The sequence below is a fragment of the Taudactylus pleione genome, unplaced genomic scaffold (genome assembly GCF_031769625.1).
Source record: "Taudactylus pleione unplaced genomic scaffold, aTauple2 ptg000440l, whole genome shotgun sequence".
Taxonomy (NCBI): domain Eukaryota; kingdom Metazoa; phylum Chordata; class Amphibia; order Anura; family Myobatrachidae; genus Taudactylus; species Taudactylus pleione.
Window position 1 is genome coordinate 1,593,441 of NW_028284842.1, and position 21,799 is coordinate 1,615,239.

Here is a 21,799-nt window from a genome sequence, read left to right on the forward strand (position 1 = left end):
TTCCCCGACATTGAAGAAGTGATGCAGAAGAGCACTTAGGTTATTTTATTTTATTTTTTTTAAGTGTTCCCATCAAATTTGGGGTACATGAAAATGGGTACTAGCAAGTCCCTAAAGTCTTTATTTAAAAATTCTGCAAATATGCACCTGCCGCTAATAATCTATTCTAGAAAACACCTGCCGCTAATAATCTATTCTAGAATACACCTGCCGCTAATAATCTATTCTAGAATACACCTGCCGCTAATAATCTATTCTAGAATACACCTGCCGCTAATAATCTATTCTAGAATACACCTGCCGCTAATAGCCTATTCTAGAATACACCTGCCGCTAATAATCTATTCCAGAATACACCTGCCGCTAATAATCTATAATAGAATACACCTGCCGCTAATAATCTATTCTAGAATACTCCTGCCGCTAATACACCTGCCGCTAATAATCTATTCTAGAATACACCTGCCGCTAATAATCTATTCTAGAATACACCTGCCGTTAATAATCTATCCTATAATACACCTGCCGCTAATAATCTATTCTAGAATACACCTGCCGCTAATAATCTATTCTAGAATACACCTGCCGCTAATAATCCATTCTAGAATACACCTGCCGCTAATAATCTATTCAAGAATACACCTGCCGCTAATAGCCTATTCTAGAATACACCTGCTGCTAATAATCTATTCTAGAATACACCTGCCGCTAATAATCTATTCTAGAATACACCTACCGCTATTACACATGCTGCTAATACACCTGCCGCTAATAAACTATTCTAGAATACACCTGCCATTAATAATCTATTCTAGAATACACCTGCCGCTAATAATCTATTCTAGAATACACCTGCCGCTAATAATCTATTCTAGAATACACCTGCCGCTAATAATCTATTCTAGAATACACCTGCCGCTAATAATCTATTCTAGAATACAACTGCCGCTAATAATCTAATCTAGAATACACCTGCCTCTAATAATCTACTCTAGAATACACCTGACGCAAATAATCTATTCTAGAATACACCTGCCGCTAATAATCTATTCTAGAATACACATGCCGCTAATAATCTATTCTAGAATACACCTGCCGCTAATAATCTATTCTAGAATACACCTGCCGCTAATAGCCTATTCTAGAATACACCTGCCGCTAATAATCTATTCTAGAATACACCTGCCGCTAATAATCTATTGTAGAATACACCTGCCGCTAATACACCTGCCGCTAATAATCTTTAATAGAATACACCTGCCGCTAATAATCTATTCTAGAATACACCTGCCGCTAATACACCAGCCGCTAATAATCTATTCTAGTATACACCTGCCGCTAATAATCTATTCTAGAATACACCTGCCGTTAATAATCTATCCTATAATACACCTGCCGCTAATAATCTATTCTAGAATACACCTGCCGCTAATAATCTATTCTAGAATACACCTGCCGCTAATAATCTATTCAAGAATACACCTGCCGCTAATAGCCTATTCTAGAATACACCTGCTGCTAATAATCTATTCTAGAATACACCTGCCGCTAATAATCTATTCTAGAATACACTTGCCGCTATTACACCTGCCGCTAATAATCTATTCTAGAATACACCTGCCATTAATAATCTATTCTAGAATACACCTGCCATTAATAATCTATTCTAGAATACACCTGCCGCTAATAATCTATTCTAGAATACACCTGCCGCTAATAATCTATTCTATAATACACCTGCCGCTAATAATCTATTCTAGAATACACCTGCCGCTAATAATCTATTCTAGAATACACCTGCCGCTAATAATCTATTCTAGAATACACCTGCCGCTAATAGCCTATTCTAGAATACACCTGCCGCTAATAGCCTATTCTAGAATACACCTGCCGCTAATAATCTATTCTAGAATACACCTGCCACTAATAATCTATTCTGTAATACACCTGCCGCTAATAATCTATTCTAGAATACACCTGCTGCTAATAATCTATTCTAGAATACACCTGCCGCTAATAATCTATTCTAGAATACACCTGCCGCTATTACACCTGCCGCTAATAATCTATTCTAGAATACACCTGCCGTTAATAATCTATTCTAGAATACACCTGCCGCTAATAATCTATTCTAGAATACACCTGCCATTAATAATCTATTCTAGAATACACCTGCCACTAATAATCTATTCTAGAATACACCTGCCGCTAATAATCTATTCTAGAATACACCTGCCGCTAATAATCTATTCTAGAATACACCTGCCGCTAATAATCTATTCTAGAATACACCTGCCGCTAATAATCTATTCTAGAATACACCTGCCGCTAATAGCCTATTCTAGAATACACCTGCCGCTAATAATCTATTCTAGAATACACCTGCCACTAATAATCTATTCTAGAATACACCTGCCGCTAATAATCTATTCTAGAATACACCTGCCGCTAATAATCTATTCTAGAATACACCTGCCGCTAATAATCTATTCTAGAATACACCTGCCACTAATAATCTATTCTAGAATACACCTGCCGCTAATAATCTATTCTAGAATACACCTGCCGCTAATAATCTATTCTAGAATACACGTGCCGCTAATAATCTATTCTAGAATACACCAGCCGCTAATAATCTATTCTAGAATACACCTGCCGCTAATAATCTATTCTAGAATACACCTGCCGCTAATAATCTATTCTAGAATACACCTGCCGCTAATAATCTATTCTAGAATACACCTGCCGCTAATAATCTATTCTAGAATACACCTGCCGCTAATAATCTATTCTAGAATACACCTGCCGCTAATAATCTATTCTAGAATACACCTGCCGCTAATAATCTATTCTAGAATACACCTGCAGCTAATAATCTATTCTAGAATACACCTGCCGCTAATAATCTATTCTAGAAAACACCTGCCGCTAATAATCTATTCTAGAATACACATGCCGCTAATAATCTATAATAGAATACACCTGCCGCTAATAATCTATTCTAGAATACACCTGCCGTTAATAATCTATCCTATAATACACCTGCCGCTAATAATCTATTCTAGAATACACCTGCCGCTAATAATCTATTCTAGAATACACCTGCCGCTAATAATCTATTCTAGAATACACCTGCCACTAATAATCTATTCAAGAATACACCTGCCGCTAATAGCCTATTCTAGAATACACCTGCTGCTAATAATCTATTCTAGAATACACCTGCCGCTAATAATCTATTCTAGAATACACCTACCGCTATTACACATGCTGCTAATACACCTGCCGCTAATAATCTATTCTAGAATACACCTGCCATTAATAATCTATTCTAGAATACACCTGCCGCTAATAATCTATTCTAGAATACACCTGCCGCTAATAATCTATTCTAGAATACACCTGCCGCTAATAATCTATTCTAGAATACACCTGCCGCTAATAATCTAATCTAGAATACACCTGCCTCTAATAATCTACTCTAGAATACACCTGACGCAAATAATCTATTCTAGAATACACCTGCCGCTAATAATCTATTCTAGAATACACATGCCGCTAATAATCTATTCTAGAATACACCTGCCGCTAATAATCTATTCTAGAATACACCTGCCGCTAATAGCCTATTCTAGAATACACCTGCCGCTAATAATCTTTTCTAGAATACACCTGCCGCTAATAATCTATTCTAGAATACACCTGCCGCTAATAATCTATTGTAGAATACACCTGCCGCTAATACACCTGCCGCTAATAATCTTTAATAGAATACACCTGCCGCTAATAATCTATTCTAGAATACACCTGCCGCTAATACACCAGCCGCTAATAATCTATTCTAGTATACACCTGCCGCTAATAATCTATTCTAGAATACACCTGCCGTTAATAATCTATCCTATAATACACCTGCCGCTAATAATCTATTCTAGAATACACCTGCCGCTAATAATCTATTCTAGAATACACCTGCTGCTAATAATCTATTCAAGAATACACCTGCCGCTAATAGCCTATTCTAGAATACACCTGCTGCTAATAATCTATTCTAGAATACACCTGCCGCTAATAATCTATTCTAGAATACACCTGCCGCTATTACACCTGCCGCTAATAATCTATTCTAGAATACACCTGCCATTAATAATCTATTCTAGAATACACCTGCCGCTAATAATCTATTCTAGAATACACCTGCCATTAATAATCTATTCTAGAATACACCTGCCGCTAATAATCTATTCTAGAATACACCTGCCGCTAATAATCTTTTCTAGAATTCACTTGCCGCTAATAATCTATTCTAGAATACACCTGCCGCTAATAATCTATTCTAGAATACACCTGCCGCTAATAATCTATTCTAGAATACATCTGCCGCTAATAGCCTATTCTAGAATACACCTGCCGCTAATAGCCTATTCTAGAATACACCTGCCGCTAATAATCTATTCTAGAAAACACCTGCCACTAATAATCTATACTGTAATACACCTGCCGCTAATAATCTATTCTAGAATACACCTGCTGCTAATAATCTATTCTAGAATACACCTGCCGCTAATAATCTATTCTAGAATACACCTGCCGCTATTACACCTGCCGCTAATAATCTATTCTAGAATACACCTGCTGTTAATAATCTATTCTAGAATACACCTGCCGCTAATAATCTATTCTAGAATACACCTGCCATTAATAATCTATTCTAGAATACACCTGCCGCTAATAATCTATTCTAGAATACACCTGCCGCTAATAATCTATTCTAGAATACACCTGCCGCTAATAATCTATTCTAGAATGCACCTGCCGCTAATAGCCTATTCTAGAATACACCTGCCGCTAATAATCTATTCTAGAATACACCTGCCACTAATAATCTATTCTAGAATACACCTGCCGCTAATAATCTATTCTAGAATACACCTGCTGCTAATAATCTATTCTTGAATACACCTGCCGCTAATAATCTATTCAAGAATACACCTGCCGCTAATAGCCTATTCTAGAATAAACCTGCTGCTAATAATCTATTCTAGAATACACCTGCCGCTAATAATCTATTCTAGAATACACCTGCCGCTAATAATATATTCTGTAATACACCTGCCGCTAATAATCTATTCTAGAATACACCTGCCGCTAATAATCTATTCTAGAATACACCTGCCGCTAATAATCTATTCTAGAATACACCTGCCGCTAATAATCTATTCTAGAATACACCTGCCGCTAATAATCTATTCTAGAATACACCTGCCACTAATAATCTATTCTAGAATACACCTGCCGCTAATAATCTATTCTAGAATACACCTGCCGCTAATAATCTATTCTAGAATACACGTGCTGCAAATAATCTATTCTAGAATACACCTGCCAATAATAATCTATTCTAGAATACTCCTGCCGCTAATAATCTATTCTAGAATACACCTGCCGCTAATAGCCTATTCTAGAATACACCTGCCGCTAATAATCTATTCTAGAATACACCTGCAGCTAATAATCTATTCTAGAATACACCTGCCGCTAATAATCTATTCTAGAATACACCTGCCGCTAATAATCTATTCTAGAATACACCTGCCGCTAATAATCTATTCTAGAATACACCTGCCGCTAATAATCTATTCTAGAATACACGTGCCGCTAATAATCTATTCTAGAATACACCTGCCACTAATAATCTATTCTAGAATACTCCTGCCGCTAATAATCTATTCTAGAATACACCTGCCGCTAATAGCCTATTCTAGAATACACCTGCCGCTAATAATCTATTCTAGAATACACCTGCCGCTAATAATCTATTCTAGAATACACGTGCTGCTAATAATCTATTCTAGAATACACCTGCAGCTAATAATCTATTCTAGAATACACCTGCCGCTAATAATCTATTCTAGAATACACCTGCCGCTAATAATCTATTCTAGAATACACCTGCAGCTAATAATCTATTCTAGAAAACACCTGCCGCTAATAATCTATTCTAGAATACACATGCCGCTAATAATCTATAATAGAATACACCTGCCGCTAATAATCTATTCTAGAATACTCCTGCCGCTAATACACCTGCCGCTAATAATCTATTCTAGAATACACCTGCCGCTAATAATCTATTCTAGAATACACCTCCCGTTAATAATCTATCCTATAATACACCTGCCGCTAATAATCTATTCTAGAATACACCTGCCGCTAATAATCTATTCTAGAATACACCTGCCGCTAATAATCTATTCTAGAATACACCTGCCGCTAATAATCTATTGTAGAATACACCTGCCGCTAATAGCCTATTCTAGAATACACCTGCTGCTAATAATCTATTCTAGAATACACCTGCCGCTAATAATCTATTCTAGAATACACCTACCGCTATTACACATGCTGCTAATACACCTGCCGCTAATAATCTATTCTAGAATACACCTGCCATTAATAATCTATTCTAGAATACACCTGCCGCTAATAATCTATTCTAGAATACACCTGCCGCTAATAATCTATTCTAGAATACACCTGCCGCTAATAATCTATTCTAGAACACACCTGCCGCTAATAATCTATTCTAGAATACACCTGCCGCTAATAATCTAATCTAGAATACACCTGCCTCTAATAATCTACTCTAGAATACACCTGACGCAAATAATCTATTCTAGAATACACCTGCCGCTAATAATCTATTCTAGAATACACATGCCGCTAATAATCTATTCTAGAATACACCTGCCGCTAATAATCTATTCTAGAATACACCTGCCGCTAATAGCCTATTCTAGAATACACCTGCCGCTAATAATCTATTCTAGAATACACCTGCCGCTAATAATCTATTGTAGAATACACCTGCCGCTAATACACCTGCCGCTAATAATCTTTAATAGAATACACCTGCCGCTAATAATCTATTCTAGAATACACCTGCCGCTAATACACCAGCCGCTAATAATCTATTCTAGTATACACCTGCCGCTAATAATCTATTCTAGAATACACCTGCCGTTAATAATCTATCCTATAATACACCTGCCGCTAATAATCTATTCTAGAATACACCTGCCGCTAATAATCTATTCTAGAATACACCTGCCGCTAATAATCTATTCAAGAATACACCTGCCGCTAATAGCCTATTCTAGAATACACCTGCTGCAAATAATCTATTCTAGAATACACCTGCCGCTAATAATCTATTCTAGAATACACCTGCCGCTATTACACCTGCCGCTAATAATCTATTCTAGAATACACCTGCCATTAATAATCTATTCTAGAATACACCTGCCGCTAATAATCTATTCTAGAATACACCTGCCATTAATAATCTATTCTAGAATACACCTGCCGCTAATAATCTATTCTAGAATACACCTGCCGCTAATAATCTATTCTAGAATACACCTGCCGCTAATAATCTATTCTAGAATACACCTGCCGCTAATAATCTATTCTAGAATACACCTGCCGCTAATAATCTATTCTAGAATACACCTGCCGCTAATAGCCTATTCTAGAATACACCTGCCGCTAATAGCCTATTCTAGAATACACCTGCCGCTAATAATCTATTCTAGAAAACACCTGCCACTAATAATCTATACTGTAATACACCTGCCGCTAATAATCTATTCTAGAATACACCTGCTGCTAATAATCTATTCTAGAATACACCTGCCGCTAATAATCTATTCTAGAATACACCTGCCGCTATTACACCTGCCGCTAATAATCTATTCTAGAATACACCTGCCGTTAATAATCTATTCTAGAATACACCTGCCGCTAATAATCTATTCTAGAATACACCTGCCATTAATAATCTATTCTAGAATACACCTGCCGCTAATAATCTATTCTAGAATACACCTGCCGCTAATAATCTATTCTAGAATACACCTGCCGCTAATAATCTATTCTAGAATACACCTGCCGCTAATAGCCTATTCTAGAATACACCTGCCGCTAATAATCTATTCTAGAATACACCTGCCACTAATAATCTATTCTAGAATACACCTGCCGCTAATAATCTATTCTAGAATACACCTGCCGCTAATAATCTATTCTAGAATACACCTGCCGCTAATAATCTATACTAGAATACACCTGCCGCTAATAATCTATACTAGAATACACCTGCCGCTAATAATATATTCTGTAATACACCTGCCACTAATAATCTATTCTAGAATACACCTGCCGCTAATAATCTATTCTAGAATACACCTGCCGCTAATAATCTATTCTAGAATACACCTGCCGCTAATAATCTATTCTAGAATACACCTGCCGCTAATAATCTATTCTAGAATACACCTGCCACTAATAATCTATTCTAGAATACACCTGCCGCTAATAATCTATTCTAGAATACACCTGCCGCTAATAATCTATTCTAGAATACACGTGCTGCTAATAATCTATTCTAGAATACACCTGCCACTAATAATCTATTCTAGAATACTCCTGCCGCTAATAATCTATTCTAGAATACACCTGCCGCTAATAATCTATTCTAGAATACACCTGCCGCTAATAGCCTATTCTAGAATACACCTGCCGCTAATAATCTATTCTAGAATACACCTGCAGCTAATAATCTATTCTAGAATACACCTGCTGCTAATAATCTATTCTAGAATACACCTGCCGCTGTAAATCTATTCTAGAATACACCTGCCGCTAATAATCTATTCTAGAATACACCTGCCGCTAATAATCTATTCTAGAATACACCAGCTGCTAATAATCTATTCTAGCATACACCTGCCGCTAATAATCTATTCTAGAATACACCTGCCGCTAATAATCTATTCTAGAATACACCTGCCGCTATAAATCTATTCTATAATACACCTTTCGCATACTTGCAGAATAGCCCTGAACCTATTTCCCTATTTTTAAACAATTTTTTTCCATTTTTTCACCCCAAATTTTCAATAATTTTTTTGGGGTGTCCCTATTTTTTTTTTAAACTTTTTTTGACACAGTTTATTTTAAAATGACATTCCCAGGGATGCAGGCTATTTTTTTTAAGCCTGCACCCCTAAACCCCAATTCTGCACTTTTTTTCGCCACCTATTCAGTGGTGAAAAGTTATCCCCGTTTCTTTTCAAAGACTTTTCGAACCTGCGAAAATACTTTGAAATTTAATACAGCGTAAAACCGAAACCAGCAAAAATGACGTCATCGGTGCGAAATTATCGCAAAAACTGACTTTTCGCTCCAAATTGAATTGCCCTGTTTGTGCTTGTAATACATGGCTCCCTCTATACTGATTCTCTGATGGAGACATGTTACAGCTGAGCATAAATGCTCCACTAATCAAAGTAGAAATGTAGCACTGGGTTTGTGTAAACACCAGCAGCATCCCACCATAAACTAGGCTCCACTGACCAACATCCCCCACCCAGGAAATACAGATTACAATCTAGTCATTACATCTAAATCTTTGCTAACAGAAATAAATTCCATGAGGCAGAAATGTAAGTAACAATATGTAACTTGCTAGATGGAAATGGATTACATACGTTTTTTACAAAGCAGCTGATCTAAGAGATTGGAAGCTGTAGTAAGATTATGCAGCTAGAGAATGGAGCCAGTAACTCATGCAGAGCTGTGCGGAGCAACCAAGGAAAGGTCTGGGCAGGCGCCCTGCAGCCTGTAGGACGCTCTGCGCTCTGCTTTACTTCCCAGAGCTGGTGGCCCCACTCCCTTGGTATGACATTGTGACATCACAGGTTTAGAGGGCGGGGCTGGCCTTATTACAGCGCTGGTCTCATAGAAATGCGCCTCATTTGTAGATGTAGCAATAGCCCTCACATGGATTTATGCTGCTCCCAGTAAGTATCTGTACCATTAATATGCAGAAAGATCTTTGCATGGTGGATGAGGATCCCAGATACATCATAGACTTCTGCAGTGTATATTCCCCCATCTTCTGGCAGCAGCTGGGTCAGGGAGAGGCTCCCATTCGGTAGGATACGGTGTCTCTCGTCGCAGCCCCGGACACATTTCTCGTAGCTCTCTCCCAGTAACCGATCCCCTCTCATCCACTGGACACGTAAAGTGGGATCCAGAATCTCTTTCTCCAGACAGAGCAGAACGGGGTGACCCAGGGAGATCTGGTCTGCGGAGACATCTAAAGAGAAACGTGAATGAGACAAATGGGGAATGTATCCAACCTTCTAAAGAGGACCCATAGCAACCAATCAGCTTCTAGCTCTCATTTTATAGACTGTACATGACAAATGATAACTATAATCTGATTGGTGGCTATGGGAAACTGAACGTTTGATAAATCTCCCCAAAGTCTGTGACTCTGCTATACGTAGGTTTGTATGAGCCTCAATAATGGGGATGTCCGCCTAGGGGCCAGAGGGGTGCACCAGCCATAACCACAGCTACAGTATATGTACACGCTCTTTACTAATACTTCTGATAATACTATATGATAATGCCACTGTATTTCCCTTCCCCCCGGTGTATATCTGTGCCTCTGTGAGTTTATACTATTATATATAAATATTTATTTAAATACATTTGTATGAGTAACATAAGCTTGGTAACATTAGAATATTTTATATAATTTCTATATATACATTTACGGTTCACATTGGTTGGCTGCAGCGCTGTGGTCTTGATGTGTAGAATTCAGAACACACAAGGATTGCACCAGTGACATCATATCTGTGACATCACACCCGAAACACGCCATGTAATCAGAATACCTGATCTGGGAGAGGATAACCATTGTGCTGAGTTGGAGGAATATTGGCTATGATAAGTAATGGGACAGATGTGCTGCGTTCAGTAATGTGGGGAAATCCAATAAGCAGATCACCAGTCACCAGAGTGTACACAACTTAGTCTGTTCACTGATATGTACTTACCAACAATCTGTAATGAGATGTCCACATGGCGGGTGAGAGACCCAGCTGCATCATACACATCTGCCGAGTACGTCCCCTCGTCCTCCTTCTGCACATGGCTCAGGGAGAAGCTTCCATTTGGGAAGATTTGGGATCTCTCATTGCAGCCATGGACACAATGCCCCTTATGGAACTTCCCCACCTGATGGTTCCCCCTCCTCCACACGACCTGGGCAGGGGTCTCCAGAGGCTCAGTCCCCAGTGGAATCATGAGCGAGTCTCGGAATGGCTCCGACCCCAACACTGCTCCCACGTGTGACGGATCTGTCAGATACACAAGGCAGATTATACAAGGAGCTATAGGGTGGTGAGGAGTAATGAGTCCCTACTGTGGGAAGGTGTCACATGCACAGCATAGGGCCTGGTTCTTACTAAGGGGTAAAGGACTAACTTAGCATCTGGACAAACCGTGCTCCGACAAGGGGGCAAACCAGGGGTGGATTGAGATGGAAAACCAGCCCAGGAAATTTATTTATAGTCTGTTAAGGGGGACAAATGCACAGATTAAAAACAATGCACAAGAAAAAAAAATACATTTGCCCCCCACAGAAAAAACAAACAAACATATTGGCCCCTACAGAAAGCAATTAAACACATTAGCCCCCACAGGAAAAAATAAAACACATTGCCCCCCGAAGACAATAATAAACACCTTGGCTCCCACATTAAAAAAAAAAAAACACATTGACCCCACCAGAAAAAAAAAACATTGGGCCTGATTCAGACCCACTCGTGAGCGGCTGTCCGCTCGCAAGTGGGTCGATGTTATGGACTGAGCATGCGCACGACGGAGGGAGCTCCGTCGTGCGCATGCGCCAGACGCGACGAGCGAAGGAAAGTCCTTCGCTCGTTGTGTCCGATCAAAGGGGGCGTGCTGTCAATGTTGATTGACAGCACGCCCCCTTTGGTGGGCGTGCCAGGGGTGTGCCTCCCTGATGGGGCGTTCCCACGGGAACGCCTCCCGTCAGAAGCCGGCCCACTGACATCACTAGTGATGTCAGTGGGAGTGATTTTGGCTCTGATAGAGCCAAAATCACTCCGGAGCTTGCGGTTGAAAACCTCAACCGCAGGCTCCGGCTCGCAATTTCGATGGTCGCGATGGTAACGACCATCGCGGCCATCACAATGCACGCTCGTATAGCCTGTGGGTGGTGACCCACAGCTATACGAGCGTCCAGGAGGACGCTCCATGAAAATGGAGCCCGGCCCTCATTCAGAGCGTGCGCTCTGCTCAGAGCGTACGGCTCTGAATGAGGGCCATTGTCCCCTGCAGGAAGAAAAAAAAAAACATTGTCCCCTGCAGGAAGAAAAAAAAAAACATTGGCCCTCATTCAGAGCCGTACGCTCTGAGCAGAGCGCACGCTCTGAATGAGGGCCGGGCTCCATTTTCAAGGAGCGTCCTCCTGGACGCTCGTATAGCTGTGGGTCACCACCCACAGGCTATACGAGCGTGCTTTGTGATGGCCGCGATGGTCGAGACCATCGCGACCATCGAAATTGCGAGCCGGAGCCTGCGGTTGAGGTTTTCATCCGCAAGCTCCGGAGTGATTTTGGCTCTATCAGAGCCAAAATCACTCCCACTGACATCACTAGTGATGTCAGTGGGCCGGCTTCTGACGGGAGGCGTTCCCGTGGGAACGCCCCCGTCAGGGAGGCACGCCCCCGGCACGCCCACCAAAGGGGGCGTGCTGTCAATCAACATTGACAGCACGCCCTCTTTGATCGGACACAACGAGCGAAGGACTTTCCTTCGCTCGTCGCGTCTGGCACATGCGCACGACGGAGCTCCCTCCGTCGTGCGCATGCTCAGTGCATAACATCGACCCACTTGCGAGCGGACAGCCGCTCGCGAGTGGGTCTGAATCAGGCCCATTGTCCCCTGTAGGAAGAAAAAAATAAACATTGTCCCCTGCAGGAAGAAAAAAATAAACATTGTCCCCCGCAGGAAGAAAAAAAAAACATTGGGCCTGATTCAGACCCACTCGCGAGCGGCTGTCCGCTCGCAAGTGGGTCGATGTTATGCACTGAGCATGCGCACGACGGAGGGAGCTCCGTCGTGCGCATGCGCCAGACGCGACGAGCAAAGGAAAGTCCTTCGCTTGTTGTGTCCGATCAAAGGGGGCGTGCTGTCAATGTTGATTGACAGCACGCCCCCTTTGGTGGGCGTGCCGGGGGCGTGCCTCCCTGACGGGGGCGTTCCCACGGGAACGCCTCCCGTCAGAAGCCGGCCCACTGACATCACTAGTGATGTCAGTGGGAGTGATTTTGGCTCTGATAGAGCCAAAATCACTCCGGAGCTTGCGGATGAAAACCTCAACCGCAGGCTCCGGCTCGCAATTTCGATGGTCGCGATGGTCTCGACCATCGCGGCCATCAAAAAGCACGCTCGTATAGCCTGTGGGTGGTGACCCACAGCTATACGAGCGTCCAGGAGGACGCTCCATGAAAATGGAGCCCGGCCCTCATTCAGAGCGTGCGCTCTGCTCAGAGCGTACGGCTCTGAATGAGGGCCATTGTCCCGTGCAGGAAGAAAAAAAAAAAACATTGTCCCCTGCAGGAAGAAAAAAAAAAACATTGGCCCTCATTCAGAGCCGTACGCTCTGAGCAGAGCGCACGCTCTGAATGAGGGCCGGGCTCCATTTTCATGGAGCGTCCTCCTGGACGCTCGAATAGCTGTGGGTCACCACCCACAGGCTATCCGAGCGTGCTTTGTGATGGCCGCGATGGTCGAGACCATCGCGACCATCGAAATTGCGAGCCGGAGCCTGCGGTTGAGGTTTTCAACCGCAAGCTCCAGAGTGATTTTGGCTCTATCAGAGCCAAAATCACTCCCACTGACATCACTAGTGATGTCAGTGGGCCGGCTTCTGACGGGAGGTGTTCCCGTGGGAACGCCCCCGTCAGGGAGGCACGCCCACCAAAGGGGGCGTGCTGTCAATCAACATTGACAGCCCGCCCCCTTTGATCGGACACAACGAGCGAAGGACTTTCCTTCGCTCGTCGCGTCTGGCGCATGCGCACGACGGAGCTCCCTCCGTCGTGCGCATGCTCAGTGCATAACATCGACCCACTTGCGAGCGGACAGCCGCTCGCGAGTGGGTCTGAATCAGGCCCATTGTCCCCTGTAGGAAGAAAAAAAAAAACATTGTCCCCTGCAGGAAGAAAAAAAAAAACATTGTCCCCCGCAGGAAGAAAAAAAAAACATTGGGCCTGATTCAGACCCACTCGCGAGCCGCTGTCCGCTCGCAAGTGGGTCGATGTTATGCACTGAGCATGCGCACGATGGAGGGAGCTCCGTCGTGCGCATGCACCAGACGCGACGAGCGAAGGAAAGTCCTTCGCTCGTTGTGTCCGATCAAAGGGGGCGTGCTGTCAATGTTGATTGACAGCACGCCCCCTTTGGTGGGCGTGCCGGGGGCGTGCCTCCCTGACGGGGACGTTCCCACGGGAACGCCTCCCGTCAGAAGCCGGCCCACTGACATCACTAGTGATGTCAGTGGGAGTGATTTTGGCTCTGCTAGAGCCAAAATCACTCCGGAGCTTGCGGTTGAAAACCTCAACCGCAGGCTCCGGCTCGCAATTTCGATGGTCGCGATGGTCTCGACCATCGCGGCCATCAAAAAGCACGCTCGTATAGCCTGTGGGTGGTGACCCACAGCTATACGAGCGTCCAGGAGGACGCTCCATGAAAATGGAGCCCGGCCCTCATTCAGAGCGTGCGCTCTGCTCAGAGCGTACGGCTCTGAATGAGGGCCATTGTCCCCTGCAGGAAGAAAAAAAAAAAACATTGTCCACCGCAGGAAGATAAAAAAAAACATTGGCCTCCACAAGAAAAAAATTTGCTAAGCAGTGTACTTTACTGCGGCTGGGGGGTATGGTGGGTAGTGTATGTCCAGGACCTGGGGGCTACTGTAAGTCTAGGGGGCCAGGGAGTAGGGTATGATGTGGAAGCTGGGGGTAGGAAGGGTTACAGTATGTTCTAGAGGCAGGGATGGTAGTTAGGGTGGGTACTGTATTGTGAGGCCTGGGGGTAGTCTTGTTAGTCAATAGGGGATGTTGTTTGGAAGCCGACGGTCTAAATATGCAGACCGCCGGTTTCCAGACTCTCTAATCCTGGCATGATACTAATGACAGGCGTCCAAAACTCACCGCCTGTCATTAACCAGATGCCGGAAGACCGACACCCGGCATACCGAAGGTAAGCTGGGTGCGGGCAGCCGCGGGGGGGGGGGAGGGTTAGGTTTAGGGCTCCCGGGAGGACTTAGGGTTAGGCACCCCCCCAAGAGGGAAGGGTTAGGTTTAGGCTAGGGGAAGGGGGGGTTAGGGTTAGGCACAAGCTGCATACACTCTGCCGCTGCTGGGGTCAGTACGGGAGTAGTAGTAGTGGGATGCAGGGGGGCAGGATGGGAGTAGTAGTGTGGAGCAGGGGGCAGGGTGGGAGTAGTGGTGGGAATAAGTGGGCAGGATGAGAGTGGAAGGGACTCCTGGGAAGATAAATGCTGAACATGAATCACCTCCACTCCGGAGTCAAATTCTCTCCGCAATGAATCCCGACTGCCGTCCTTCTCTCGCGCTAATAGCAGCAGCCAGTTTTCACACTGCACAGCCCGTCAGTGAAAGCTTCTCCCACCAGTGTCCTGGTCCTCCGGCGTCGTCTCCTACTCCATCCCAGCTATACAGCAGCCTCCAGCACAAGCCCCTTTCATCCTGCTTGCTTGGTCCAGCTCCCCTCCCGCAGCCCCAGCAGATGGCCTGGCCCCAACCACCCCACCGAGACACACAGGACACAGCACAGTAATGGCGGAGTTGGGAGCTAACCAAATCACGGAAGCGAGGCAGCCGGCAGTGTCAACCAACCCAATCCGCCCCTGGGGCAAACTGTCCAGCTTTGGGTCCCCATCTGACCCATGGACTGCAGTGTCCCATGGGAGGGAGTTGGGGTGAGGGGTCTCACACAGAGCAGCAGGTGACTAGATTCTGTGCTTATGGCATCTTCACACTGTGGGAAAATCCTTTCTAGTGAAGTGGTCAGGATGGGGAAATTTGTGGGTTCGTAAGGAAGGGGTGGAGATAAATGACGGAAAAAGCTTGCCCCCCCCCTGAACCTGAGAGAAGCGGGTCCTCTCCAGCTGCTCCCGGAAAGGAGTCCCTAAATGTCAGCAAATATGAGGCAGATCTGAGCTAGGACACGTCCCTCCTACATCTAACTCTCTGCACATTGTACATCTGCCCCCTGCAGTGCAGCATGGTGTTACCCAGGGGCACAGTTACTGGCACTATCAGAGTCGGGGTATCACACATGCTGGGCAGCTTTATCCTTACACTGTAATGTAGCTCTGAGCTAGGACACGTCCCTCCCACATCTAACTCTCTGCACATTGTACATCTGCCCCCTGCAGTACAGCACGGTGTTACCCAGGGGCACAGTTACTGGCACTATCAGAGTCAGGGTATCACACATGCTGGGCAGCTTTATCCTTACACTGTAATGTAGCTCTGAGCTAGGACACGTCCCTTCTACATCTAACTCTTTGCACATTGTACATCTGCCCCCTGCAGTGCAGCATGGTGTTACCCAGGGGCACAGTTACTGGCTGTATCAGAGTCAGGGTATCACACATGCTGGGCAGCTTTATCCTTACACTGTAATGTAGCTCTGAGCTAGGACACGTCCCTCCCACATCTAACTCTCTGCACATTGTACATCTGCCCCCTGCAGTACAGCACGGTGTTACCCAGGGGCACAGTTACTGGCACTATCAGAGTCGGGGTATCACACATGCTGGGCAGCTTTATCCTTACACTGTAATGTAGCTCTGAGCTAGGACACGTCCCTCCCACATCTAACTCTCTGCACATTGTACATCTGCCCCCTGCAGTGCAGCACGGTGTTACCCAGGGGCACAGTTACTGGCACTATCAGAGTCAGGGTATCACACATGCTGGGCAGCTTTATCCTTACACTGTAATGTAGCTCTGAGCTAGGACACGTCCCTCCCACATCTAACTCTCTGCACATTGTACATCTGCCCCCTGCAGTACAGCACGGTGTTACCCAGGGGCACAGTTACTGGCTATATCAGAGTCGGGGTATCACACATGCTGGGCAGCATGGTGTTATCAATGGGCACAGTTTTAATGCACTTTCCATATATACTATTGTGCTGCCGATGGGGCTCCGATGCGGAGGGTAACAGCAGCACCTACGGGCTTCTACCGTATTGCTCTGGTATGAAGGATCTGATTGGATCTCTCCCAGCATGCCCCGCGGCCAACGCATCACTCTCCACATGCGCAGATGGACTCCCTGGGGCATAAACCTGGAAGTCCAGGGCGCATCGCTGATCGCAAAAGGCAACTTTTATTGGAAGAGCTGTCCTTTGCAGTACTGATCGCATGTTATAGATTGTAAGCTTGCAAGCAGGGCCCTCTTACCTCTATGTCTGTCTGTTATTAACCTGTTTTGTTCTATCAATGTTTCCAATTGTAAAGCGCAACGGAATATGCTGCGCTATATAAGAAACTGTTAATAATAATAATAATAACGTTAGTACATATGCGATCAGTAGGGATGCGATGTCTGGCAGGATGTACTGTGCAGTGTTAGTACATATGCGATCAGTAGGGATGCGATGTCTGGCAGGATGTACTGTGCAGTGTTAGTATATATGCGATCAGTAGGGATGCGATGTCTGGCAGGATGCACTGTGCAGTGTTAGTACATATGCGATCAGTAGGGATGCGATGTCTGGCAGGATGCACTGTGCAGTGTTAGTACATATGCGATCAGTAGGGATGCGATGTCTGGCAGGATGCACTGTGCAGTGTTAGTACATATGCGATCAGTAGGGATGTGATGTATGGCAGGATGTACTGTGCAGTGTTAGTACATATGCGATCAGTAGGGATGCGATGTATGGCAGGATGCACTGTGCAGTGTTAGTACATATGCGATCAGTAGGGATGCGATGTCTGGCAGGATGCACTGTGCAGTGTTAGTATATATGCGATCAGTAGGGATGCGATGTCTGGCAGGATGCACTGTGCAGTGTTAGTACATATGCGATCAGTAGGGATGTGATGTATGGCAGGATGTACTGTGCAGTGTTAGTACATATGCGATCAGTAGGGATGCGATGTATGGCAGGATGTACTGTGCAGTGTTAGTACATATGCGATCAGTAGGGATGCGATGTCTGGCAGGATGCACTGTGCAGTGTTAGTATATATGCGATCAGTAGGGATGCGATGTCTGGCAGGATGCACTGTGCAGTGTTAGTACATATGCGATCAGTAGGGATGTGATGTATGGCAGGATGTACTGTGCAGTGTTAGTACATATGCGATCAGTAGGGATGCGATGTCTGGCAGGATGTACTGTGCAGTGTTAGTACATATGCGATCAGTAGGGATGCGATGTCTGGCAGGATGTACTGTGCAGTGTTAGTACATATGCGATCAGTAGGGATGCGATGTCTGGCAGGATGCACTGTGCAGTGTTAGTACATATGCGATCAGTAGGGATGCGATGTCTGGCAGGATGCACTGTGCAGTGTTAGTACATATGCGATCAGTAGGGATGCGATGTCTGGCAGGATGCACTGTGCAGTGTTAGTACATATGCGATCAGTAGGGATGCGATGTATGGCAGGATGCACTGTGCAGTGTTAGTATATATGCGATCAGTAGGGATGCGATGTCTGGCAGGATGCACTGTGCAGTGTTAGTACATATGCGATCAGTAGGGATGTGATGTCTGGCAGGATGTACTGTGCAGTGTTAGTACATATGCGATCAGTAGGGATGCGATGTCTGGCAGGATGTACTGTGCAGTGTTAGTACATATGCGATCAGTAGGGATGCGATGTATGGCAGGATGCACTGTGCAGTGTTAGTACATATGCGATCAGTAGGGATGCGATGTCTGGCAGGATGCACTGTGCAGTGTTAGTACATATGCGATCAGTAGGGATGCGATGTCTGGCAGGATGCACTGTGCAGTGTTAGTACATATGCGATCAGTAGGGATGCGATGTATGGCAGGATGCACTGTGCAGTGTTAGTATATATGCGATCAGTAGGGATGCGATGTCTGGCAGGATGCACTGTGCAGTGTTAGTACATATGCGATCAGTAGGGATGTGATGTCTGGCAGGATGTACTGTGCAGTGTTAGTACATATGCGATCAGTAGGGATGCGATGTCTGGCAGGATGTACTGTGCAGTGTTAGTACATATGCGATCAGTAGGGATGCGATGTCTGGCAGGATGTACTGTGCAGTGTTAGTACATATGCGATCAGTAGGGATGCGATGTCTGGCAGGATGCACTGTGCAGTGTTAGTACATATGCGATCAGTAGGGATGTGATGTATGGCAGGATGTACTGTGCAGTGTTAGTACATATGCGATCAGTAGGGATGCGATGTCTGGCAGGATGTACTGTGCAGTGTTAGTACATATGCGATCAGTAGGGATGCGATGTCTGGCAGGATGCACTGTGCAGTGTTAGTACATATGCGATCAGTAGGGATGCGATGTCTGGCAGGATGCACTGTGCAGTGTTAGTACATATGCGATCAGTAGGGATGCGATGTCTGGCAGGATGCACTGTGCAGTGTTAGTACATATGCGATCAGTAGGGATGTGATGTATGGCAGGATGTACTGTGCAGTGTTAGTACATATGCGATCAGTAGGGATGCGATGTATGGCAGGATGCACTGTGCAGTGTTAGTACATATGCGATCAGTAGGGATGCGATGTCTGGCAGGATGCACTGTGCAGTGTTAGTATATATGCGATCAGTAGGGATGCGATGTCTGGCAGGATGCACTGTGCAGTGTTAGTACATATGCGATCAGTAGGGATGTGATGTATGGCAGGATGTACTGTGCAGTGTTAGTACATATGCGATCAGTAGGGATGCGATGTATGGCAGGATGTACTGTGCAGTGTTAGTACATATGCGATCAGTAGGGATGCGATGTCTGGCAGGATGCACTGTGCAGTGTTAGTATATATGCGATCAGTAGGGATGCGATGTCTGGCAGGATGCACTGTGCAGTGTTAGTACATATGCGATCAGTAGGGATGTGATGTATGGCAGGATGTACTGTGCAGTGTTAGTACATATGCGATCAGTAGGGATGCGATGTCTGGCAGGATGTACTGTGCAGTGTTAGTACATATGCGATCAGTAGGGATGCGATGTCTGGCAGGATGTACTGTGCAGTGTTAGTACATATGCGATCAGTAGGGATGCGATGTCTGGCAGGATGCACTGTGCAGTGTTAGTACATATGCGATCAGTAGGGATGCGATGTCTGGCAGGATGCACTGTGCAGTGTTAGTACATATGCGATCAGTAGGGATGCGATGTCTGGCAGGATGCACTGTGCAGTGTTAGTACATATGCGATCAGTAGGGATGCGATGTATGGCAGGATGCACTGTGCAGTGTTAGTATATATGCGATCAGTAGGGATGCGATGTCTGGCAGGATGCACTGTGCAGTGTTAGTACATATGCGATCAGTAGGGATGTGATGTCTGGCAGGATGTACTGTGCAGTGTTAGTACATATGCGATCAGTAGGGATGCGATGTCTGGCAGGATGTACTGTGCAGTGTTAGTACATATGCGATCAGTAGGGATGCGATGTATGGCAGGATGCACTGTGCAGTGTTAGTACATATGCGATCAGTAGGGATGCGATGTCTGGCAGGATGCACTGTGCAGTGTTAGTACATATGCGATCAGTAGGGATGCGATGTCTGGCAGGATGCACTGTGCAGTGTTAGTACATATGCGATCAGTAGGGATGCGATGTATGGCAGGATGCACTGTGCAGTGTTAGTATATATGCGATCAGTAGGGATGCGATGTCTGGCAGGATGCACTGTGCAGTGTTAGTACATATGCGATCAGTAGGGATGTGATGTCTGGCAGGATGTACTGTGCAGTGTTAGTACATATGCGATCAGTAGGGATGCGATGTCTGGCAGGATGTACTGTGCAGTGTTAGTACATATGCGATCAGTAGGGATGCGATGTCTGGCAGGATGTACTGTGCAGTGTTAGTACATATGCGATCAGTAGGGATGCGATGTCTGGCAGGATGCACTGTGCAGTGTTAGTACATATGCGATCAGTAGGGATGTGATGTATGGCAGGATGTACTGTGCAGTGTTAGTACATATGCGATCAGTAGGGATGCGATGTCTGGCAGGATGTACTGTGCAGTGTTAGTACATATGCGATCAGTAGGGATGCGATGTATGGCAGGATGTACTGTGCAGTGTTAGTACATATGCGATCAGTAGGGATGCGATGTCTGGCAGGATGCACTGTGCAGTGTTAGTACATATGCGATCAGTAGGGATGCGATGTATGGCAGGATGCACTGTGCAGTGTTAGTATATATGCGATCAGTAGGGATGTGATGTCTGGCAGGATGCACTGTGCAGTGTTAGTACATATGCGATCAGTAGGGATGCGATGTCTGGCAGGATGTACTGTGCAGTGTTAGTACATATGCGATCAGTAGGGATGCGATGTATGGCAGGATGTACTGTGCAGTGTTAGTACATATGCGATCAGTAGGGATGCGATGTCTGGCAGGATGTACTGTGCAGTGTTAGTACATATGCGATCAGTAGGGATGCGATGTATGGCAGGATGCACTGTGCAGTGTTAGTACATATGCGATCAGTAGGGATGCGATGTCTGGCAGGATGTACTGTGCAGTGTTAGTACATATGCGATCAGTAGGGATGCGATGTATGGCAGGATGTACTGTGCAGTGTTAGTACATATGCGATCAGTAGGGATGCGATGTCTGGCAGGATG

At 44.9% G+C, this 21,799-nt stretch overlaps 1 protein-coding gene across 1 annotated transcript in view; it reads right to left on the reverse strand.

The window, feature by feature from the left end:
• The window catches only part of LOC148505737 (tyrosine-protein kinase-like otk), a 157,662-nt gene extending 146,312 nt beyond the window's left edge, over window positions 1–11,350 (reverse strand). Inside the window, exons 1-3 of the mRNA XM_088447798.1 lie at window positions 11,344–11,350; window positions 10,914–11,249; window positions 9,878–10,162 (exon numbers count right to left, since the gene is read on the reverse strand). Coding sequence (XP_088303924.1) covers window positions 9,878–10,162; window positions 10,914–11,249; window positions 11,344–11,350 — 628 coding nt within the window. The remainder of the gene's footprint in view (window positions 1–9,877; window positions 10,163–10,913; window positions 11,250–11,343) is intronic.
• Window positions 11,351–21,799: the final 10,449 nt, after the last annotated feature.